This window comes from Accipiter gentilis, chromosome 32, assembly GCF_929443795.1.
Source record: "Accipiter gentilis chromosome 32, bAccGen1.1, whole genome shotgun sequence".
Lineage (NCBI taxonomy): Eukaryota > Metazoa > Chordata > Aves > Accipitriformes > Accipitridae > Astur > Astur gentilis.
The window spans coordinates 20,759,407-20,784,921 of record NC_064911.1 but is presented as its reverse complement, the minus strand read 5'-3'; the positions used below and the strand labels follow the sequence as shown (position 1 = coordinate 20,784,921).

The 25,515-nt window shown below is 40.0% G+C and overlaps 1 protein-coding gene across 18 annotated transcripts in view; it reads right to left on the bottom strand.

Annotated features, from left to right (window-relative positions):
- Positions 1 to 22,381, bottom strand: part of SCML2 (Scm polycomb group protein like 2) — a 61,449-nt gene extending 39,068 nt beyond the window's left edge. For 4 of the 18 annotated variants that reach the window (XM_049834856.1, XM_049834857.1, XM_049834854.1 and 1 more), the window contains exons 1-4: positions 22,261 to 22,381; positions 14,920 to 14,988; positions 8,276 to 8,346; positions 3,290 to 3,524 (exon numbers count right to left, since the gene is read on the bottom strand). In XM_049834856.1, coding sequence (XP_049690813.1) covers positions 3,290 to 3,524; positions 8,276 to 8,346; positions 14,920 to 14,988; positions 22,261 to 22,282 — 397 coding nt within the window. In that variant the 5' untranslated portion in view covers positions 22,283 to 22,381. Of the gene's footprint in view, positions 1 to 3,289; positions 3,545 to 4,832; positions 4,947 to 8,275; positions 8,347 to 9,849; positions 9,988 to 11,318; positions 11,538 to 14,919; positions 14,989 to 20,897; positions 21,091 to 21,172; positions 21,266 to 22,260 lie in introns of those variants that run through there. The other 14 variants (XM_049834860.1, XM_049834861.1, XM_049834867.1 and 11 more) reach the window with 14 other exon arrangements.
- Positions 22,382 to 25,515: the final 3,134 nt, after the last annotated feature.

Below are 25,515 nucleotides of genomic sequence, written 5' to 3'. Positions count from 1 at the left end.
TTCAAAGGAATGAGTAAGATAACAGAGTGGACATTTTTTCTACGTCTTTAGCAGTTATATGTCTGGCACAGTTCTACAGAAAAACAGACATAACAGAGCAAATCAGAAGTTTTTCCACAAAGCAAATCAGAATCTGCCAGGAACTGATGAGTTCCCTCGTAACTCAGCCTTGACAATTCTCTTAAAAAAAAAAAGTAACTAGAAAGGTGGAAAATACCTGCACTTCTTGATCAGTTAAAACATTAAGTCATCTAAAATTGGATTATATGTTATAATCATTCTTTAACTAGTAGCTTTAAGCTGTCTTCAGTTGAATAAACAGGTTTCAAGTTGGAACTACCCACGCAACACCTAAATTAATACAAAATTCATATTTGATAAATGGTGTCATAATTTGACGGCTGCTGAGCTGATTACCAGTCCTGGTTTGATATCAGAGTCTTTATGCAACCTAAACATGTGTGGTTACTGAAAATCAATATTCCTAACCAGCTAGCCCAAAAAAGACACATACAAAGAGTGACAACTAAACAACAGTTTCAATTAATTTCATTTGGCCTTTAAGTTGTCCTGGTAAAACTAGAGAAAATTTTATCCTCAACGTAATTTGTTGAGAACATTGAGCTCTCAACAACAAAAAAAGCTCACCTATGAAAAAACAGAGGCTGGAACAAGAACCCTTTGCTACATTAACCACTTTATCAAAACCCTTATGTAACAGGCGTAATTAAACCTATATAAAAATCAGGTAGGAGGGACTATTTTAGCTAGTTATTATGATAGAAGCAGAACATTAGTATCCAGAAGGTTCCCCACTACTCAGAAAAAAAAATATAATCAGTTGCTTAAATGTCTAACAGGAGGTAATTATACACCCAATTAGCTCCCAGCTTTGCCCAGGAACAGGATGCTGTAAAACTGCCAAAAAGGCTTTTTCAAAAATTTAGCTAGGTATGCCAGAATGTTTGATTGCTGGAATTTAGCCTACCTCTAGAAAAATCTAGGGCAGGAGGGACAAAATAATGTCACTTGCATTCTTCTCTGAATAACCAGCAATTGTTAGGAGGGCAGGTAAACTTCCATGCCTGGGTGCAGGGAAACAGCTGCTTGCTAGGTTCTGTACTACAAGCAGCCTGATCGGATAGGAGTAAGAAACAGTATCCGAAGAGAAGGCATCAACCTTTCTACTGATGATCATGGAAAGTTTCTCTTCTTAATGGACCAACTGCCCCATTATACACAATCAGAGTTGTTTTATTCATCAGACTGGTTTAGAAACTCATTTTAAAAAGCACTATGCTCCTGAATTGAAACCGTATATTTAAAACCGTACTTATGTTTAGCTGAAGGAATCAATATACTCTTCTCTATTACAACCCTCTTTCATACTGATATCACTGCATTCATTCTACATGGTTATACCAAGAACTTCAGAGAGGTTAAACCGAGTAACTTCTCAAAAAAAAAAAAAAAAAAAAAAATTTAGAATCTTTTCCCCCAGGTGTCAAGAATTTCAAGTGCTTTTATTCAAAACCTCTATATAGCCACAGGAAAGAAGGAAAAAAAGCCCTTCTGGGCTCAAACTGTATCTATCTATCTATCCCAAATAATATTTTTCTAGAGTGGCACACTGGTTGCATTGCTTTGCTTGTGTTTCTGAAGCAGCACAACAGCACAAAAATCTACCCTTCTAATCTATGTGAAGTATCTTAATGGTTATGTCAACTGCACCTGCATCTGTCTGCCTCTCTACAAGCAAGTCAAGTTTCATACTGTAGTGAATGGATACCTTTCACCTCACCTTTCAAACAGAACTGAAAGTTGTTAGCAAATAGGGATGACAAGTTTTTTGAGAAGCTACTAAGAGAAAGCATACCTATCTTCACTAAACCTCTGATGAGAAACCTGTAGGAGTTAGTGATGACACCAAACCAGAATTAGGTTCATAACCATAAGACGGGAAACCAGCAGTAACCAATTTCTGCTTACAGTTTGTTTCTTATATTAAGAACATTATTTCTTGCCTCATCTAAAAATTACAGAAGGTAATAGGATAACGGGGTTGGGGGGGTATTGCTGTTGTGGGAGCTTTGGGTGGTGGTGGTTTAAGATAAATTTTGGTCATTATTTTTCCTCCTTTTTAAAAGTAGAACTATTTTCAGGCCAAATTGAAAAAAATGTGTTTAAATCTTTAAAAATTCCCACACCTATAAGTTTAAGCTATAACAAAAATGGTACAAGAATGCAGATATAAATATACAGGTTAATCACAGTAAAGAAAGGTGATATCACACTTTACTACCCCTAGTAGTTAGTCAAAATGACCTCTGACTATTCATCATATGGCAAGGAATTCCTCTGTACAGTTCCCCATTTAATAAACTTCTTCAATAAAACTAAGCCCAAGCACTATTTCTCAGTTTGAGGAGACACATAACCTTGTCACCCATATTGCTCATGGAAGGCAAAAGAAATACTGCCTACTATTTCTAAGCACAGGAAAGCTACACCTTCTTCATGAGCATTCCTTGTGCTCACAAACTAGTCTTGACAAACTGATCAGACATCCCCCAACACGTGTCACTTTGAGGAGATGAAAATCACATACAACATAAGCTTGCAGTTTGCTAAAGCTCTGGAGTGCTATTTTTCCTGCTTCAGAGCGGAATGCTGCAATACTGCTGTTAACCCATCCTATGCTGCCTTTCCCAGACCACAACCAGTTTGCTCAGTGCCCAAGAAAACATCAGACTGTCTGAACTGATGCACCTCCTGCAGCCCTGCGGAGCGCTTCACAGATTGGTTACCAGTAAGCACCTTCTGGTGGGCCACTCGGATTTACCAAGGAAGAAAAAGGCAAGTCAACTTTCCCCAGTTCTTACGAAGGTCTACTAAAGGGAGCACACACAGCATCAAGCAAAACGTTGTATCCATATGCACTGGTAAGACAAGGTATGTGTGAGGTAACATTTATAGAATGGGTGGGCACATGACAGCGTATCTCATCATTAAGAAAACTGTCAGACACTCCCATTTAATATTAAAGGACTATTTTGAAAAATAACAGAACTCAAAACTAATTATTCTGCTCATTCTTATATCAAAAGAATCCAAAAAAGAAGAAAAAGCCACAATTCACTTAGCCTGAATTAGTTTACTTACCTCTTTTTCAATTAAATAATGGATTGGTGAAATGTTAGTACCATTGAAATTGCCCAGACAGAAAGGTAAAATGGACTTAATGAAAGCAATACTCCACACACATTAGTTCAGAAGCTTTGTTTCTTACCAAGTGGAGGCTGGAGCATGCCCCCTTTCTTTTCACAGGTCCCGATGGGCTGTATGTCCGAGGAATCCACAAGCCTCCAAAAATCATTTTTGTTGTCACTTCCATCCAGCCGCAGCCTTAGCCGGGCACCAGTGATTCCAATTACTGTAGCTATACAAACTGAGGTAACATTGCGAGGATCATGGGCTTCCAGTTTCATGCCAACTTTGAAATCATTCGTAGGTGGAATTCTAGACTACAATAAAAGGTAAAAGACTTTTTCTTATTGTTGTAGTATTGCTAAATTTACCAGCCAGTTCAATATACAGCTTTCATTCATCCAAACATATCATATAAATTGTAAATATAAAGAAGCCTTTGAACTTTGAGTGTTTAACAACAAGTCAGATACTTGATGTTCCTACTGCATAAACATGACTGATTTCTAAAAAGATAAGCACGCTAAGAAGGGTAACAAGGGAATCCTGACAAAGATACGAACATAAAGATGGGGGAACAGTGATTAATACTTGAAGTGAATGGAAAACAAGTACATTAGGAAACATGACATTCAACTCAAAAAATAACCCAAATCAACCTCCCCCAAAAAAACCACACCCACAAGATTTATTAGCTTTCAATTCAAATGAAATAATTATTCTCATTATAGGAATATCTTGGAAATGTAAACAAAATTTGGACCCTACTGCACTAGGCACTACAAAAGCTCAAGGCAAGAAAGAGTTTCTGCACCAAAAAAAAAAAAAAAAAAAAAAAAAAGGCTTACAATACAAAGAAAGAAGGCAGAAAAAGGAGTTAGTGTTAACTGCATTTTACAGAAAGAAAACAGACAGTCCTGAAGTCACATAAAAGTTCTGTGCTAAGACAAAAATTGCAGCTTGTGCTTATTCACAGAAAACAGAATATACACATACAATGAAATGCCAATTTAATTAGCACAGGGAAAAGGAACATTTTGAATGCAACTTGGTCTGAGCAGAACTTTCTGTCACAAGCTAAAGACGAACAAAAGAGAAGAACAATATTTTTTACTCATGTATCAATACACTACTGGCAGAGATTGACTGGATCGCAGTCTGATTACTTGCCTACTGTAGTACTGCAGGCAGTATCATCTGATGACATTCAAAACTGGGATTGAATGCCTCTCACTATTCTCTTTAGATGTCTCCTCATTTTCCAGCCTAAATTTATTAATGGAAATTTTTGCCAACAGTATCATTTAACTTTAATTCTTTTTGCACCTTTGCAAATAACAACAAAATCTACAGTGTATTTACAGGGGGCAACCCCACCCTTTCTCAGTACTCTTTCAACAAGTTAAATAAGCCAAGCACTGAAGTTTCTCTTAGGAGAGGATGACTATTCTCCTATCACCCTGGCAGCCCTTTCCTGCAACTCAAGTACAAAGCTGCTCTTGAAGACAGACACAGAGGCAGCCTTCCCCATGATATTTAAACCCAGTAGCTACCCCATACAGACTAACACAATCTGAATCCTAATACAGGAGGCAAGTAGAAAAAACAAAACCATTGGCATTCACGTTTGCAAGATTCCTGTGTCCCTTCTCCTGCCCGCTTAACCAGGTCAGGTAGGGATCCCATAGTAAACAGATGAGGGTGCACTTATCTGTCCAGGTATGCAGGAAAAGGCTGAAGAAACCTGCAACCGCAAGAAGTGTTAGTGACATATTGTCTCCACCACATTTAATTCTTTAGAATACATCTTGCTCTACTTGCTATGGTGTGCAGGTACACTATTGACAGCACACCCTAGATCAACGGCAGGAGCCCTGGAGGAGCCCGAGCCCAAAACCCAAAGAATCGAGCAATATTCAGTGAACACTGAGTGTAGCATCTGCCAATGCTGCATTCAGACAGCAGGCTGTCTGTAAGGGGAGCCTGAGCATATTAAATTTAAAGGGCAATTAAATTTCAGGATATTGCTTGTCAAGCTGTTATCTTCTACAACCATGAAAGGCAACTGAAATTGAGAAATTAAGGAGTTTGTTTATTTGTTTGCAGAAAAGTTTAGCTTGTTTAAATACCAACAATTCAAGGCATTTACTAAAAAGGTAGCTCTTCCATGCCAGGCCATCCTTACAGCAAAACAACAAAACCTGCTCAGTAGCAGCCTCATCTTAAGCTCTGTTCAAACCACAAGGGACTAAGCTTTTTTATTTAAAATTTTCAACTGCTTGGAAAAAAAGTTTCAGCGTGAGAGAAAGGTATGGGAGATGCATCAAAATTTTAAGTAGTAATTATAAACAACTTAGAGCAACAGATAAAAAACTTTAATCAATTTCCATTAGCTGCCTGTGCCTGTATCTTAATTCATGGCAGAGGCTTTAATTTATTGCTCCCCGGGTTATTTTTGATTACTACAAAATTTAAACTCTGTAGAACTCCCACAGGTCACAAATTCTGGATATAATTGTCAAGTTATGCTTCTCTCTGCTATTTGTTTTGTAGCTGGCCGCAGCAGTATATTTCTTTGCATTACACAGAGCGATAGGAACACGTACAATTCATGTGTAATCCAATGTGCTGGTTTTGGCTGGGATAGAGTTAATTTTCTTCCCAGTAGCTGGTATGGGGCTACTTTTTGGATTTGTGTGGGAAACAGTGTTGATAACACAGGGATGTGTTAGTTATTGCTGAGCAGTGCTTACAGAGTCAAGGGCTGTACTGCTTCCCACCCCACCCCACCCCACCAGCGAGCAGGCTGGGGGTGCACAAGGCTCTGGGAGGGGACACAGCCGGGACAGCTGACCCCAACTGAACCAAGGGATATTCCAGACTATACGACGTCATGCTCAGCGTATAAAGCTGGGGGAAGGAGAAGGAAGGGGGGGACATTCAGAGTGATGGCGTTTTGTCTTCCCAAGTCACCATTACATGTGATGCAGCCCTGATTTCCTGGAGATGGCTGAACACCTGCCTGCCGATGGGAAGCAGTGTGAGGCTTTTGCTTTACCTATTAAACTATCTTTACCTTGACCCACGAGTTTTCTCACTTTCACCCTTCTGATTCATTCCCCCATCCCACCAGGGGCAGTGAGCAAGGGGCTGGGTGGTACTTATTTACCAGCTGGGGTTAAACCACAACACTCAATAAAAGTCAAATTAGTTCTACAGAAAGCTCAAGTACTTTAGTTTCTGAAATCTGCAAACATCATGTAGTGAAAGGAGCTACTTCTGCACTAATTAACACTGCATATAACTTTCTACCTAAAGGTCTTAGAAAAAAATGGAAGTCTGCATATGTAAATTGTTTTGAAATTTGTTATGCACAGAAATTAAAGCTCTTCTTTCCAACCCACACACTCCTTAAACAATCCAGGTCACTCAGATTTATCTCTCCCAGAACACGTACATCACTTAAGCGTCTTTATTTAAGGCGTTACTCAGTTGTTCAGTTTGGACCTCTTGAGCATTAGGAAGGAAGAGGAAGATGCAAGTAAGGCACGAGGAAAGGCTTCTGAGCAGCTTTCTGCAGTAGCTACATCTCTTGGGAGCATACACTCTGGTCATGGTGGTCTCTGGTCTGTGCAGATGGAATTAACCTCAGAATGAGCTAGGGATACGCTACTGCCCTCTGCCTCTACCCAAGCAGAGTTTGAGGTCTCTGCCTTGAGCTGGTAACCACTATGAAAAACACATACTGTAGAATTAATTTCTGAAGGTCCACTCAAACAGAGCTATAGCCACTGCTATACTTGGCCATCTGTCATTGAAAGCAGAATATGAGGGGCTCTTTGTCCTTTATCCTCATCTGCAAAGAGCAAGCTGAGATTCAAGATCTACTGCAAGGAAATGGTACCACCTGCATTTCTCTCTCCCTATTCTCCATTCTTGCAACTATTTCAGATTCACTGAGTGACAGTTCCTCTCCTCCTCAGACTATTCCATTCATGTTGCTTTTTGTTTGGTCCCCGCTGGAGGCCAGTATCATTTACAGTACCATCAGACTACCAAGAAACTCTAGAAGATACCTTTCTGAATATGCCCAATCCACTAAACTAGACATGCACCGCTTGTCACACCTATTACAGTTCTACCAACCTGAACTATCCAATTCCTTCAGCATCTATCTCCCTAACACAGTGAAGGCATACAGTCCAGAACTCCTCCTATTTAACTTTACGCAGCTAAGATACTCCTCAACGAGGGAAAATACTGGCCCCAGCTCCATCTACAGAGAAAGATGCCTGCAGAGGGTGACTCAGTCTCCAGAGGGTCCTCTGGGGAGGGCCTCCAGGGAGGTCGTTGGCTCACACAAGATGGCAGATTTAAACTGCATCTGCAAATACGTACCACACCATCGGATAGGGCAGAATCAAACTTGCAGGGCACAATGTAAAATATACAATAGTACATTAAACACCCTTCACTATAAATCCAGTATTTTCTTTGTATTCCCATATATACCCCTTGATTTATTTTAACTTCAATATCTGTTACTCCTTAGTAAAAAGCACTCTGCTCAGAAAGAGACAAAATTAAACATATTTGAGAGATCCAGAAAAGAAGTGGTGAATGAACTCTACTACATACACACACATCTTGTAGCTAGCCAGAATTGAACGGACTCTTTCAGAAATGGGGCAGGAGAAAGCTTCCTCTGACAATCAGCCAAATTTTAATTCTCACTAAAACCACTGTACCTCTAAGGTTACTGAAAAAAGTAGAAAATATTTTTGAACTCTGATAAGACTATCTGTTTTCATTAACTAGTCTTTTTTAAAAGGAAAACAGAGTCCGAAGCTACAATTTTAATGAAACCCTCAAAGTCTGGCTTGAGGCAGAAACTGGTAATGAAAAACTTCAGTAGCTAGCATCTGCCAAAACTGTAAGCTACTGATAACTAGAGATCAAAAGAAGTCAAATGGGAAGTTTGCAAGCAGTCTGAACATAAAAGTTGCTCTAGGATCACCCCATAACATGCATACATACACACACACTGGCAGAATAGTATCTGGCATACCTGTCTGAAACAATGTAGAGGGGCAGCTACTGATTCAGTCTCTTTCAGATAATCATCCCAATTAAACTGTTCTGGAAGACATAAGATAAAAAAAAGACCATACAGACAGTTTTGAAAGGGAACGTAAATTAAAATGAGGGGTGGGGAAAGAAAGGGAGAGAAAAAAACCAACTACAGGCTGCAACTACAGAATACTTTTTTTCTTTTTTTTTTTCCAAGAACAGGATTACTCTCAAACAGAAACTCCAACTCTGAAAAACATACAACCCTTGAAGGAGCTTTAAGAGTACTGTTAATTCATTGGGTGATCACACAATAGGCAAAATCAATATGAAGCTTCCCCAAATTCTTTTTTTTTTTTTTTTGTGGTCCATAGACAAAGATACAAGTCAGGATATCTAGACTCAATTATCTGCATAAGGACCTCCCAAGCGTTCTTGTACAAATCACCTTAGCCTTTCTATATCTTAGTTCCTCTAACAGCAGAACTGATATGATAACCTCATAGGATATATGTTGAAAAACACAGACACATAGATTCTGTTGAAATGTATGTTGAGAATACTATCCTCAGTCCACTAGAAAGCAAAAAAGCTTAGCACAGCCTTCCAACTGCATCTTTGTCTCTTTTCATCTGAACTCTGATAAAGGTTTCTCTTTGTAGGGTAAATACTACGGCAATGTTCAGCAACAGAATCATGGTATTTTTTGCAGCATTAACATTGGCATTGTTTATGTGCATGGGTGAGTGTATTCTACATTTGATTTAATCAGTGTTATCAGTATTGCATGAATGGAACAGTATGAAGTACTAACATCAAAGATAGAAGCAAGCGTTACTTAAACTAATACAAAGTACCAGAGAAAAACTACAATAGCACAGCTTATGTTCTTGTTCCTAAACTATCTAAGTGAGCTCTCCTGCTTATTTTTCTTGTTTGGGCAGCTGGCATCTTTCTGATGTTCCTGAAGAGTCGATCACCCGTGAACCCCAAAATGATGCAGTGATGCCACCCAGCGGCTCAGCAACAGCCATTCACACGGCCTATAGCAAAATCCTTGGTGATGATGGGGAGACTGTGCTGGGTTTATCAGTAATCCTTCCAAAAATGCCACCGGGCACAGTTAAACACATTTCTGCAACGTTCAGGAGAGAGGAGACGCAAAGAAACAATCAGACAACAGCAGCATTTTCCAGCGCTCACACACTGCTGCTCTGAAGCATGCATGGTGGCTCAAACCCCGAGTCTGCCTGCGTTAGCACAGCTTTTAGTTGAAAATATACAGTGCCTGAAGCAGAAGAGAACTACCCCCTTGGCCTACTGAGATCCTCTCTCTTTGGCATAACAGACTTAAAAGTGTCTGAGTAGTTTGTTCTTGGCACTGCAGAGGCCATGTGGTTGTTAGCTATGTAACGAGTCAGTAAAATCTCAAAAGCTGTTAATTCAGTGGTCTGGACTGTATGTAGGCTGGTAAAAAAGACGTTTCCGTACAACATCTTGGAAATCTGCCTATTTGGGAATGAAAATTTTATTCACACATTTATACAGTTACATCAATTTTGTATTACTCACAAAAGGCAGGGTACATAAACTTAAGCATATGTTAGATATTTGTATTTCAGGAAGGCATGCTCAGGAAACGTCTCTTCAGAGTTTTCTCCGGAAGTAGCCTCCAGATCCATTGCTCTTTTCATTGACAGGCCAAGGAGGCTGCAAAAATTAAACATCATGAACTGCTAGCAAATGTTTCATCTTATAAAAAAATCTTCTTTGAGTCTAATAATGAAGCTGCCACTTCAGGTTGACTCCTGATTTAAAAAAAGAAAAAAAAAAAGGTTGTTTTTTTAGTCAGAGTTTACCTTAGTAAACTTTAAAGTACCCAATTTAATAAAACTAAATCTAGCAAAAAGAAAATGTTAGCTACATCCCAGCTGTCTCGGATATAACATGATGTAAGAGCTGTAACCATGAATCAGAGTCTCGCTGTGTTAAAGACTGTATAAATGCAGATACTTCAAAGACAGCACCTTTCACCAGGAGGAACCCCTGGAAAACCCAGAAAAAATTATCTCTATATACCAGCATTTCCCAAATGATCTCAATTGTTATAACAGGACTGTAAATTTTGAGGGATGACCCAAAAGTACAGAGGGAAAAACACAGGGTCTTTTTCCAGGGAACATTCACTAGGGAGACACGTAAGATAACACAAGCAGCCAGCTGCAGATAAAGCCAAGAGGAAAACAACATTGCCTGGCTCTTTTCTTTAAATCTTGGTTATCAAAACCTCTTTCATCAAGGAGAAATGACCTGAAGTTTAAACCAGAATCTCTCCACCTGCAAAGATATCCTGTATTAAATTAAAACCAAGCTCTCAGATATGGTGCTAATTATCATTTAATTACCACTGTCATAGAAATAGGAGATGAATGTATGTTTGCAACATGTAAGATGCATGTCTAGGCAGATAATCACATTGAAAGAAATCCCTAAACAAAAAGCTTCTCTGTATTTCAGTGTGCACAGGTAAAGAAGCAGTTGTTTTATATATATATATATATAAATTTCTAATTCTAAAGCCCCTGAAAACATGCAACTTCTGAGAAATAAAAATCCTTAAGAAAATTAGCTCGCACTAAATGATTTAACATGCATTTCTCTTCCCACTCAAACCTGCAGGCTGAATTAAACAGCTTAAGAAAAACCCATTATGCAACAAGCACAACTTTATAACCCACCGGCCAAGTGAAAGCTAGAGAGAAAGGAATTTTTATGCTGAAGAACAAAACACCATATATTGGAACAGGAAAAAAAAACCCCAACCACTAGAAAGTAACTAGGACCTTGTGTAAAAAACATTAAACAGTTTGTAACCAACACAGGACTAAGACTCTATACTGTGATCCAAGATAATCAGCATGTGCGAACAGCCTGACTAATTTAAAGACGGAGGAAATATGTTTATGCCATAGTTACTGGCAATGACCAATGGGTCAATGACCACTGATGCTCTCTGCAATGCTGTATCAACACCCTCTCACCTCTTATCAAGCCTGCCCATCACAAAGTAACTCAAGCTAAAAGGGACCCCAGGACATCTCTAGTTCAGCCTCCGGCTCCTCCAGGGTTCCATCGCCGTCAATGTGAAGATTTCTTTCCTTCCATCAAGTAGGAATTTCTGGTGTTCCAGCCAGTATTTGTTGCTTCTCATCCTTCCACTGCACCTCAGAGGAGCCTGGCTCTGTCCCCTCCACAGCCGCCTGTCAGATAATTGAAGACAGCAAGACAATCTCCCATAAGCTTTCCCTTTTTGGCTGAAGAAACCATTTTTCTGGTTTCGCTACCAGTTTTCTGCTTACATCTTGCGTTCTGGCTCCTTCATTTTTTTGGTGGACTGGCAGCCAGCCTGCTCCAGTACAGCAGTGTCTTCCTTGTACTGGGGAGCTCAAAACTGAACACGCTACTCCAGAAACGGTCTCACAAATAGCAAGAAGCAGCAAACCCCTTCTCTCGGCCTGCTGCCTACAGTTTTGCCGACAGGACTCGGTATGCAGTTGACGTCTTTCACCACAAGAGCACACTGCTGGCCCACACTCAGCTTGCTGCCTGCCAGGACTGCAGGGCCTTTCCTGCAAAACTGCTTTCTGGGCAGCCCAGCTCCCGGCTTGGGCTGCTGCAGGGCTCCAGTCTGCCCAGGTGCAGGAGGGACTCTCCATTTGCCTTTGAATTTTACAGGGTTCCCGTCAGCCGGTTTCTTTAGCATGGCGAGGTCCACCTGAAGAGCAGTCCTGCCTTCCAGCCCACCAGCTACTCCTCCCAGTTAGATGTTGCCCACAAAGTAGCTGACAGCGTGTTCTGTCCAATCGTCCTCCTCTGTCAGCAAGGCATAAAGTAGCATCAGTCCTAGTATTGACCTCAGAGAAACGCCACTAGCTACCAACTGCCAGGTGGACCTTGTACTGACTGGCAGTCCAGCCAGTCTTCCATCCACCTATCCAAACCACGTGTCACCAGTTTGGCTTAAAGGACACTACAGAAACTGTACAGAAAGACTTGCTAAAGTCGATACAAACAACATCCACTGCTCTCCCCTTGTTTACAGAATCACTTATCGCAAAAGGCAGTCACACACATTTCACACTTGGCAAACCCATCTCAGCTGTTCCTAATCTCATCTTTGTCCTCTATTTGCTTGGAAATGGCTTCCAGGAGGATTTTCTCTGTAGTCTTCATGAAGACTGCGGTCAGGCAGGCCAGCCTGTAATTCCTCAGGTGCTCCCTTCTCCTTCTTGACACTGGGCATACTGTTTGCCCTTTTCCAGTCATCATGAAACTTCTCCAATCACTATGATCTCTCCAAAATAAGAGAGAAACCTCACAGCAACATCAGCCAACTACCTCAGCACCCTTGGAGGCATCCCATCTACTCCCATAATACGTGGATGCCCAGTTCGCTAAAGTGTTCCCTGTTGTCTTCTACTGTACATAATGCTTCAGTTTAGTTTAAGGCAAAGTTTTACAAAATTTAAATTGAAGATTTAAACTATGAGTTAAGTTTCACTTGTAGATAGGTAGGATTTAAGGTCCTGGTTTATTTAGGTTAATTTAATACAGTATCACCATAGCCTATACACTGTTTAAGCAGACAGAGCACCTTGTGTCTTCTCATCTCATCCCTAGGTTCCCTTGGCATGCATCTGAGACCTTTGACACAGAGACGTATCTTTTTCTAGTCTTCAGCCTACAATCTCTCTTTGTCAAAGATGAGGTTTCCTTTTAATTTTGGTTTACATACTCTTGCAAACATAGTAACTTAAGTGTAAGGTATTTCATATCCCGCTTTATACCTTGTACCTCCTTCTGTATGTAGTGATCATTCAATTAGAATTTTTCTCCTCCTCCTGTCTTTCTCCACCCACTTTAGTCTATTTTTTCACCTGTTCTTCTCACATCTCTCTATCTTCCCTCTTCTTAAACTTTTCCTATCACGCATCCCCCTGAAAACTCTGGAGATTTCCTGGATGCTAGCCCAAAGCACTGTAAGACATCTTCATCCAGCATCAAGAGGCTCTTTCTTCTTCCTTGCCACCAACAAGCAACAACACAGGATAAAAATTAGCATCTCATCTATAGAAAATCAGAGATCTTTCATGATCTTGAGCAAGGCACTCCTCTCTAAGTGTTTGACAGAGCTGAGTCTAGATTTCATGAGTAAATTCAGTGCTCAGACACTAGATTAACAGCGTAATCCCAAGTGGAAGAACACAGATGACAAAATAAGGCTTGCCTACTTAGCACTGCTTCTCCACAAAGCTTTTTCAACACCTTGCTCTCTACTGCAGGAGGAGGCAGAGACGTTTTCCAGTGACTCATGAAATATGGTTATCTTACCCACATATGAAAAGCGCTTTGCTGGTGAGGGGGCGTCTTATGGGGCTCCGTCTGTCATGTCAGACATTATTTTAAAACACAGACTTGCTATCCAAGTCCAGTTTGACTGGAGCATCTCTTATGCTGCAGAAGAGGGAAAAGAAGACACAAATACACCTCCTTTCCTGTCTCAAAGTAACAGGGAAGAATAACAAAGATGACTGCTGGGATCCCAAGACATGGAAGAATTAAGTCTGACAAATTTAACAGCAGAAAGCTGTACTATGGCTGGTGGTAACAGTGTACCGTACCTTTTATGCAAAATCATCACCTCAACTATGCAGCTACCATGTTAGTATCTCAGCACATTTGTTCAGTGACTACACTACTTGTACGGAACTCGTCTGCTGGTACCCAAGAAAAGCTCTGAACCAGATCATCTATTAGGAGTCAGAGGGCACAGAAATTTAAGCAGAGCGAGAGTTTAAGTGACTCAGTGACATTTTATTGAGAATTAACCAACAACTCCTGAAGAGATTTTCTACTTCTACTCATGACATTTCTTACTGCCCCAGATTCAAGCAACCCACATGAACATACAAAGGGTATATAAGGTGCTTCTGCCCTCTCACTGCAGCCCACAAAAGCTAAACTGCCAACAATCCCATGTATATGCTGCCCTACAGCACCTGTTGGGATAGTAGAGGCTAAGTTTGATAAGGAGCTGGATCATTTCCTTCAAGTGTGTAGTTTCCTTAGTTTACTATAAAAACACAACTGATTTGTAAACGGAATTTGTTTAATTAGAATCCCAGGCAATTTAATCCAGTTAGCAATCCTAAAAACTCTAGACTGTTAACCTGAAAATCCTTTTTTGGCATCAGCAAACACATTAAGGAAAGAGAAGATAACTGCGGCAGAAAAAGCATGAAACTGGGAAATACATGATAAGAAGAACAGACAAATCAGCAATGATCTAAAAAAAATATTAATGTTTACACAGCATCTTTGATTATATATACAAAGAGTACTTATCGTGGCTTAGTAAAGCTATCAGGCTCAAGTCAAGCAGTTTCAACCATCATTTTCAATACCAAAACATACTTTCCTAACAGAGTTAGACAAAAGCAAAGGTATGTTTTTAACTACCCACGAGTAATAGCCAAAGAGATTGCAAAAAAAAAAAAAAATCCTCAGGAAATAGTACGATCCAAATAGATACTTCTTCTTTTAGGGTACCTTAACTAATAACCTGACAGCTGCAATACCTACCACTTTTTAAAGACGGGTTGTTTGCCTGCTGATTCTTTCCATCTTTCTCTTTTTTAATATTCTTTGAATCTAAAAGACAAGATTCCATTACACAATAAATGTAATATTCACATCATAATGATGTCCAGCATAACACAGAATGCTTTCAAACAATACAGAATGTCTTGTTCCAAATACTGACTTTCTTTTTACTCAGTGCATATTCAAAAAGGTATTTGTACCACAAACTTAATCACTGCACTATTTTTTCTATCAAAATATATTAAGTACAGAAAGAAAAAGCAAACCTTTTGACTAGTTTACATTACATTATCAGAATAAATCTAGCTGCAGAAAATCTACTATTAGCTCCACAAAGAGCAACCCTGTCCTAATTTTTAACAGCTTTACTCAACCTGCACACAATTTGAGATCCTCAAGATCACTGGATATCTTTTTAAATCTTGGCTAGACCACTATGAACTGAGAAACAAGAAAAAAACCCAAACCCACCCTAAAAGCGTATTTCTGAGTTAAAGATTCCATTTTATATTTAAAATCTTGAATACTGAAATGCAAGCAGCTACCTCAGTGCATACGTCACTTCTTAAAAAAAAAAAACATTCAGAAGAATCTACCTTCTTGATCATTCATCTCTACACACATACAGAAAGGAGTCCGTCATCTCATTTTTGCCGGATTTCAGCGTGAATGTGTAGTGGTGCATTCTCCCCTTTCCTCTCCCCCCCGGGCTCTCTACGATCTCAGGAATTCCCGTTAGGCCTTGGCCTTTGTGCAATGAGTTGGGTGGTTACACATCCCTTGATCATACCAGGAACTCTTGCATGGCTAAGGTGGGGAGAGGCACCGGCCGTACCAAGAATTCCTGTCGCTTGGCAGAGGCGGGGAACGAAAGCAGGAATAATTAGTCACCCCCTGACAGCCTCGGAACATCCCTTGTCTGGATCATAGCTTGAGTGAAACAGTACCAGTGTTACTGGAATTCCAGTAATTTGCTGATGGCTAAAGCCAATCATCTTCCGAACCGATAAACGGCAGTCCTAAGTGAGGACCTTTCAGATCTCCTGGATCACAGCGGACTGGAACGAGCATCTCCCTCTGAGGGGGTTGCCTCTCACAGCTCGTGAACTCTCCAGTTTGTGAAAATGGGAGGACTGTTGCCGAAAGCTGACGATGGGACCTGGGCTGATACCCTTTGCCTATTGAGAAAATGCTGAGACATTTGATGTGAATATTTCACTGAACTCGAGGGGAACTTTTAACAGGTATACCTCTCTTTATATCTATCTATCTATCTATCTTTGTCCGTGTGCATGCGTGTGTGAATTCACCCAGGTATCCTACAGCAAGTATAGTATAAATATTGCCCTTTCAAATTTATCACTAAGTCACTGTTGTGATTGTAGTAAATTCTATTGAATCACTTTGGAAATGTTAAAATGATCAAATTCTGCTACATCTGGTGATTCACCTCAAACTGCGAATGAATCTCAGAATGCTGCTACACAATCCATGTAGATGTAAACCACTGCCCAAGTCTGGGACTAGGAGTGGATCCAGCCGCACCTGAGCTCCATCAGGAGTATAGAAAAGCAAGGTAGCCTCCTCTGAACCTCATGACTCAATAGGAGGGTCTTCCCTACCTTTTTACACCTCCAATCTCTCTGCAGATCACGAAAAATCAATTCTAACCTAATTTTCCTTTGTGTTTCTCTTACCCTTCTGCATCTGCAGTCTCTGTATAAATAATTCTAGTTTGATTCTAACTTGATCTTCCTTTGTATGTTTCATCCATGCATTAAGTAATAGAGCGAACCTTGCCATCGAACTTTGTGAAGTCACGCTTTTATAAATTCCTATTAAATCATTTTTGCTAATACCCCTGACGGTGATTCTTTAAGCGGTCCAAACCACTCACTCGCAACATAGAGACACAGGTGGACTGGGAGGCTAGAATAGAGAAGACTGAGGGAACCAGTTCCACTCGTTCCTTGTAGTCTTTAAAATATGTTGGTCTGGTGACCTGCTTTTGACACTCATGGACTCAAGCGCAATTCAGATATGACACTGAGTTGGCAAGCAAAATACAAGTTTTGCAGAATTAAAAAGGTTATCAAGGTCTGTGTGGCAGAATAACACTTTTGGTTCGCAAACGCCTCAGCACAAGGAATGGAGCCGCTCCTCTGGGAAGGTGTGTGCCTCAGCTCACACCCTGGGTCACCCCAGCTAGCCTGAACTGTTAGAAGTGAAGGGATGGCCCACTGGTACTGAAAGACTGTGTTGGCAGCCAGTTCCTGTATTTACTTACACTTAAGTCTTCAGCTGTTGATTGACTTGCGCTTGAAATAACACTCCTAACCTAGAATAAGAAGCATTTGGTGATACAGAAACACTTGAGATACAATGAGTTGCTCTGCAGCAAAGATTAAGCCCTAACAGCGTTTCTCTTCTGTGTTTTCTGTAAGGCTTTTCTTGAAACAGAGAGTACCAACGAGCAACGTGTGATGTTCGTCATTGCTGACCCACTTATTTCATTATTCACTGAGGAATCGCCATGTACGGCAAGAGCTGAATGACGACGATCTTCTGTCATCAATCCCCAAATCCTCCCCACTCAGTCAGTGAGGAGGGGATGAGCCATCCACCTGGCTCTGTGCCGGGTAGGATGTGGTACTCCTCCACCGGCCAGGGCTTCCTCAGGGGCAGCCAGGCAGGGCCTCACCTGCCAGGGCCACCCCAGCACCGGGCACCCTCCCTGGGGACAGGTCAAGGCTGGGACAGGACACAGGCCCACGGGTGGGCCCAGCTGGGCAGGGCCCATGGCAGGGCAGGGCTGTGGGGAGCTGGAGACCAGCCTTGTTCCAGCATCGCTGGCGCAGGGTCTGATGGCCTGGGAGGCCAACGTGGAGTCCTGGGCAGAGAAGGGAGAGGCCCCAGGTGAGGTTGGTCAGGGCCATTAAAACCTATTAGTGTACTCAGCGCCAAGACACCTTCCAAGAATAACCCGGGCTCCACAGTCCTAGAAAATACGCCTGCTCAAAATGTCCTGCAAAAATATAACCTGTCTCTAAAAAAGCAGATACGGAGAGTACCGCAGATACTTTGAAAAGGAAAGAAAATGCTATGTTTACTCTTTGACTTAGTCTTCTGTCTTGACTTACGTGCTCTTTCTTTTGGAAAAAGTTTGCTTTGAAACATCTTCTACTTGATAGGTTCCCAAAGAAAAATCCTTATGGAGGTCAACTTCAGATGGACCTGCTGAAATGCTTCTGGATGGGGCCCACAGAGCTCTAAAACCCCAGCACCTCCTCAGAAGTAGGGCTTTAACCTGCACAAGTGGACACCCTATGTCCTGACAACTACCATCAGTGGGAATCTGAGAAGGGACAGTGTTAAAACTAGTTCAGTAACAATGATGAGACACAAGGCTAACATTCGCCGCCTTCCTCCTACAGAATGAAATATATTCCATCCAGCCCCTTTGGGATTGAACTGAATCCAGCCAGTTTTCTCCTGGGCAGAGGCAATCACCAGCAGAGCCTTTTGCCATGTTCTACAAGCTCAGTTAGTCAGGCTTTCCCAAAAAGCAGTCATGAGACTGTCACAAACATCAGGCTGACAGCTTACAGAAGAGATAACTTCCCAATCTGCTTATTTCTGAAAAGGAAATCCAGCGGAGTCCCACATAAGAGACTTATAGAACAGAAATAATAACTGCTTCCTGTGAACACCCAAAGCTTGAAAGAACGGAGTCATGAAAGAGTATCTACCCCACAGGGCCAGATTTCAAATGAGATGACAGCCTTTCATGATGAGAGACACCAAGAACAGGTGAAAGAATGTAAAAAAACCACAGCCTGGACACCAGATGCATTCTCATTGGCAACCACCACCCGAATTATTTCCTGTACCAGTTAGGTTTAGTGCCTCTCTCACAAGTATCACAGCAAATACAAATGCTGAAATGGAACACTCTCGGCAACCCATTTTTCTTGCCATCAGCCATTAGAAAACTATGACAACAAGAAGAGATGATGACATTAATGAGAAGAAATGGATTCCTCAATAGCAGTTTAAACACCTTTCATTTGAGATGGAGGCTTCTTCATTCATAATGAACCCAAAGCACCATCACTATCACTTGGTTTTGAAGGCCAGAAATTTACTCTTTAAAACGTTCAAGTAAAACTCACCCAGCACACACAGAAGCATCCAAAAATAAGTCTGAATAAAATCAAGATTTTTTTCAAAGGCTCCCCTTGCTTTTATGCATTCCAACCTTCAACACTGGGAAGACTTACAAAGCTGGAGTGTTTTGTCTAAGCAGATGAAAAGCTAACAGCAGCAAGAATTACTAACCTGTTTTTACACGAGATATCCTGTATCTGCTACCACCTCAGAAAACTTTCCCCCAGTCTATACTTCACAGTTGCTACAATGCCTTGGTTTGACTTCCAGTGTCAGTAGTTAGGGTGGATAAGAATTCATGGTTTATTTTCAAAATCAATATTAAAGAAAATAATATTTTATTAAAATCCAATTTTATAAATATGAAATACATGCACTTTTTTGCCCCCCCCTTTTTTTTAATGCATGCCAATCTACATTTGAAATTCTGATATCCTTAATTCTAGTAAATTTAGTTTCAAAAGACCACTGAAAACAACATTAAGACATGGAAGACTATTATATCAAAAATCACTCAGCTGAAGAAGATGACTCCCGCAGCATATGACACTCAGCTTGGTCAAACCTCAAAAATTAGATTGTGAAAGAGGGAAATACTTCTGCAGGTACAAATAGTATTTTCCTTTCATCTCCTTCACCTAGCCACATTCAATGACTAATTCCTTGAAACCTGAAAAGTGGACTTGAAAATGGGAACTTTATTCATATATTGAGAGACAGAAGTGACTTATTAGTTCTAGAGTATTGAAGCTCATGGTGACCAAAAAATATGTCCGTTTAATTCATTATCTGTCTTCCTCTATTCATAAAGTCCATTTTTAGAGAGACAAGTTTCAGTCTACTTTCCAATGTAAAACGCAATAAGTTTTAGATCGTTTTGTCAAAACATGAACAAAAATGAAATGCTGCTACTATGGACTTAAATCACATGCTACTTAGCTCTCTTTAAAAATAACAAAACCAACAAAGAATGGGATACCATTTTCAAAGATAGTTTCAAAAATATAGTAGTACATATAAGTGTACAGAGTTTATATATTCATTATGTAAATATATATATACATTTAGCCTGTAATACATACAGGCTAAATACTTATCCTCAAAACTCCCCATGAAAGATTGTTTTCTTCTAGGTAGCAAGATTAGAATCCAGCATATACTAAAATTATAAAAGCAGCATATTCTATTGTTCACCAACTAACTGTTTTTCTAAAGTGTACTTCATAAATTAAAGCTGTAGATACAAAACAAGATTAGAGTAAGATTATTTAGCATGGTACTTTCTGCCTTCCAATTCAAAACTCCATGTGTTTACATTACTCCCACCCTATCTGTAACCACAGAATTCTTCTGCTGATAAGATTACTCAACAGAAGACAGGCAAGACCAACCACATCTATCATGCAAGAAATTAAGAGACAAGGAAGAAAAAAGACAAAGCTATCTTGACTGACTTGTGAATACAAAAAAAAAAAAACCACCACACCCAAAACCAACCAACAAACCCCAAAACAAACAAACAAAAAAGACAATCAGAAAAGGCACCTTTAGAATATAAGGTCTGGTAAAGATAATCCCACTAACCAATGTATAGTTCCTCTTATAAACTCCTATGTTGAATGCCAGCTTCTTGTCTGAGATGCTTTAAAAATCTACAATATTTTTTTCTGGGAAGAGTTAACCTTTCAACAAACAAAATGATTGCTTTGCCTGCATGCTGGCAAGCATCACGTTTTTTGACAGTATTAGTTTTTACCACAGAATGGTGTGCTACACAAGAAGGCATATACCTGTTATCTTCTAAGACTTGCTATTTGCTTGGTGTCCACTGTGGGGTAAAAGCACTTCACAGTCACGCTTTCAAAATTTCTGCAGCTATTTCTTAGCCACCTTAAAGTCTTCAACCAGCAGGTGTTCAAAACATGGCAGGAGGCCACTTTTCTCAAAGAAACCCCTTGTCTCTTCCTGAGGGATATGAAATATCTTTGGGTGACACAAACATTTGCTCCTCCCATGCCGTGCAGTTACTCGCCTTCACACTAGGTTTACTAAGTCCAAGACTTACCATTGCCCAGGAATCTACTTTACTCCCTACTACACAGGGTTGTGAGCACCTTTTAGCCACCCTTCAGCAATCCTCAGTGCACACAGTTGGGGACAGCAAGACAGAGTGACTATGAAATATCTCCTTTCCCTTCTTTTTGTGCTTCCCTAGTGGGATTCTTATCTTATCTGCCCGGAACCGGGTGTCTCTTTTAGTATGTTTAGACAACAGCCATGCAGAAAACCTACAAGAGAAAGGGACAGACTTCCTCCATAAACTCTTGGTGCGACAATTAAACGGATGACTCCTGCCATTACAGAAAATCTATTAAAGCAAAAGACAATTATTTACCAAGGGAGTGCACTAGCGTATAAAGCAGCTTGGGCTGAAGGTGGAAAGCTCAAGAAAAGTACAAAAGTGTTAGTAGCCTTTTATGGGGGAGGACTACCCATCTGAAAGCTCTGAAAAGCAGCAGCAACCTGGTTTCAGACCGTGGGTCTTTCTCTCTTCACATTCTCTTTGTTTCACCAAGCCAAACACCCTTGTTTCTTCCTAAGTTTCACTCTTTAGAATAAAGAGTGAAATAATAAACACTTAAATAAAGCACTTAATTCACAAAAAACTTCTGCAGACATGACACAGCAGAAATCACACTTTCGCAGTACATTGTGCATTTGTGGATTAATTTCTTTAAAAATGTTAATTTTACCTTCAAGAAACAGCTGCTAATGCCATTCACTGTGATAAAATCTGATTCCTTGTTACTGTCAGTTACTCAGTTACTGTCCTACTAAATGATATGCAGTTACAGAATAAAGCACTAGATTTTATTTAATATCACACCCTAGACACATTCTTCAATTTTAGAGTGGTATAATGGCTTCAAGGCTGTCACAGGACAAAATTTCTTTGGTTGAACTTGTAGAACTCCAGGATAAGCCAAATTTTGCATACTTACTCTAAAACAACGTGAAGTTTGAACTTACCTGTACTCATATCATAAACTGTCTTCTTTAATCTAACAGTATAGTAACCCCACCACCTTCAAAAAGAGAATTTAACAGGTTCCCTATTTTCTTTCCTCTTGGATAAAAGTTACCAGGCCTTACCTTTAGCTGCTGTTCTCCCCATGGTGACACTTCTGTGATCTCCCCTCTCACAATAAAAAGGCTGAAGTTGAAAGACCAGTTAATTCTTCCTTTCAGCACAACAGTTTCCTGTGGAGTAGTAATACAAATTAGGGGGGGAGGTTGTTGTTGGGGTTTGGGTTTTCTTTTTTTGGAAAGGAGGATTTTTTTTTTTTGTATTGGTGTATAATTATCTCACTGGTTTTAAGTTGCAAACATTTAACAAACTATGTGTAGAAGAACAGCGTGTAAACAATGGATATATCAAAGTAGCAAGGGTACAGAACCCAAATTTATTTCATTGTTTTAGACAGTTCATTGTAAAATGATTCGCGTTTTCTGTGGATTTCTAACACAAAGAAAGATATAAAATGTGCTTTATTCCTTTTTTCCCCCAACAAACACTACTGAAAAATCTAAGAAATACTTTTACACATAACCCACTCATCCTGCCTCACTTGCACAGAGTTAAACAATCGTCGATTTAAACAATTTTGGGTAAAACACACTATCTTGCACAACTACAGTGGAAGGGGGAACAAAACACTGATGGAAGAAATCTAGACAAAGGCCCAAGCGCTCTCCGATACCCCTGCCCTCTACGACTTGTAACAGAGCACAGAGAACCTGTTAGGGAAATGCTAACTGCAGATAAAAGCAGCAAGCCACATTCTTGCAGGGTTTAGAAACTAGAAGTGCCAGATCAGTTAAACTGTTGTAAAACAGCAAAAACAAACTTTATTTTTTTGTGTGTGTGCTACTGTGATTTTCTACTCCAGCATCTAGGTTTTTTTTGAACTCTGTGTTCAGTTCAAGTCAAACTCATTTGAAGCTTTTTAGCCTCGAAGCAACAAAGCCAGCAAGTTTATTATCCTTTTCCATTAACTTTTCAAGTAATAATGGGTAAAAATACGTTCAAATTTCTGAATTTTCTTCTTTGACCATTTCCCTTCTAGGAAATCCCATGAGGTTAAAGTTGACATAACCAAAAGTTCAAGTTTTGGTTGGTTTTTTTTTAATTTAAATATGTGCATACTTTTTCCAAGATTAATTTTCCCAAAGGTAACATTTTCAGAAGCTATGCCTTTCCAGTGTTACATAAAAGGAATAGTTGAAAAGCAAGTTATCTACTTGGAATTTCTTGACTCTTATACTCTCATGCTAAAAAAAAAAAAAAAATTACACATATGTATCACATATAACAAGAGAGGCGTCACATAGCTGAGTATTTTTACTGAAACTGTTGACATTTCAGTGAAACCTTGAGGAACTTGCACACTAGGTGATGGATTGCATGATGAAAACTTTATACAGTGCAAGTCCCACAGCTAAAACTGATTAAATATGGTTTTAAAAACGCCACTGACTGAATAATTCATTGTGTGTGTGTGCGCATGCTGTGTGTGAACGTGCTGGACAGTTATTACAAAAACTCTCAAGATTGAGACTTGAAAGCAGTTATAAGTAAAACTGAATACTACCATAAAATAAGCAGGTTTTGCTACACAATAGCATTCATAGCATTAGCGATCATCAGGACGAAGAACAGAAATCCTTTTAAGCCATCAAATAAATTTGAAATACTTGATACTTTTGTAGACTCCCCCCAAAATTCAAAGCTTTTCCACTGCAAGCAGTAAATCGTGAAAGGTGATGTGGAGTCGAAGTAACTGTTTTTACAGATTACTTTAAAACAGTGCGTGGTTTTTATCTTTTTGTTCCAAGTACCAGATTGCACTTGGTGCAGTAATAAAGATTCCAACCCCGCAGTGATAGTCATCAAGTTTAGCACAACCGGAGCATCTGTCAGAACATAAAAAGGATTCCAGCTTTTCATTAGCCTGTGTTGTACCAGATAGGCTATTTTACAGCATGCCCACCAGCCTGTTAAAAATATAAGACAACTGAAAGTTCCGAGAGCACTGTTTGAAAGGAGGCAAACCCAACTGCAGGAATACAATATATTACTGTTTTGAAGAGGTGCTACTTAAAAGTCAGTTACACCTAAGTATTAAATTTAAAGCCACTATTAAATTAGCTTGTAGATGGTAGTTTGTCACAGAAAACATTCAAGAATTGTATTTCTGAGCCTCTGTCTAACAACTGCTAGATACCACAATGCTAGACCGCAATGCTGCTGAATTACAGCAAAATGAAAACCAGTTACCTCCAAAACAGAGCAGGGTCAGTCTGAAATAAAGTGTAAGTTCTTTTGCAGGGGCAGACCTAGGAACAGCTTTCTATCGCCTCACGTAATTAAGCGGCAAACTGTAAGCAAGGCAGTTATGTCCTTTGCTAACCAAGACAAGAGTCCTCTTACGTTGCACTCGCCATCACCAGCCTGGCTCAACCCACAGCACAACCACCACAGAAGAGAAGAAAACTGCCAGCAAACACAGGGGAGGAACCTCCAGGGACCTTTTGGCAAAATAACGCAAAAAGGGCAGAGCTCAAGGCATTCTTGTATGTGTGCCTGGGCAAGCAAGCTGAGTGAGTGATACAGAAAGCTGAAGTTAAGAAATTAATCTAGCAGCTTCTAGAAATGAAGGGGAAAAAATGAAACAAAACTAGGTCAGGAATATACGAGCGAACAAAGAAATGCAATGGCAAGGCTGAAGCGTAATGGCGTTAGGGCGCACAAAGCAGCACAATGAAAACCAAAGTTACAAAGACGAAGCTAAGCATAGTGACTGTCAGTCACGGACAGAAAACAGCCAAAACCCACCGATTTAGGGACTGGCATTACAGAATCCATATCGGATACCAGTGAGAAACTGTTTGCTGTAAATTAACAAAACTGGAAAAGCTGAGAAAAAAAATCCATGAACCCAGGATAACATTGGATTCATAATTGTAATATCTTCAATTTAAAAAGAGGCATGAAGGATCTCCACACTCATGAAGTGTGTTATTTACATCACTTACAGCTCAATTCATCCTGTAAACCGAGTTTTATTCTTTCTCTGATTAGCATCCCTTACATCAGTTACTTTTTAAAAAATCAGATGGAAAGCATTCATCTGCCTTTAATACCCTACTGAAGTTTTTATTGTTAATCCCCAAATCACTTCTTCTAGCCACCTCCCACTGTGCGAGCCCTTTGTCAGAAAGTATATTAGTAGACCAGCCTAGGCCTTCACCGTCTCTGCATTGCTACTACCTAATACTAGGTGTCAGAGAACAGGATGGAAAACATTTTTCCTGTCTAACTTTGCTCTTCTCATTTTGAAAGAATTA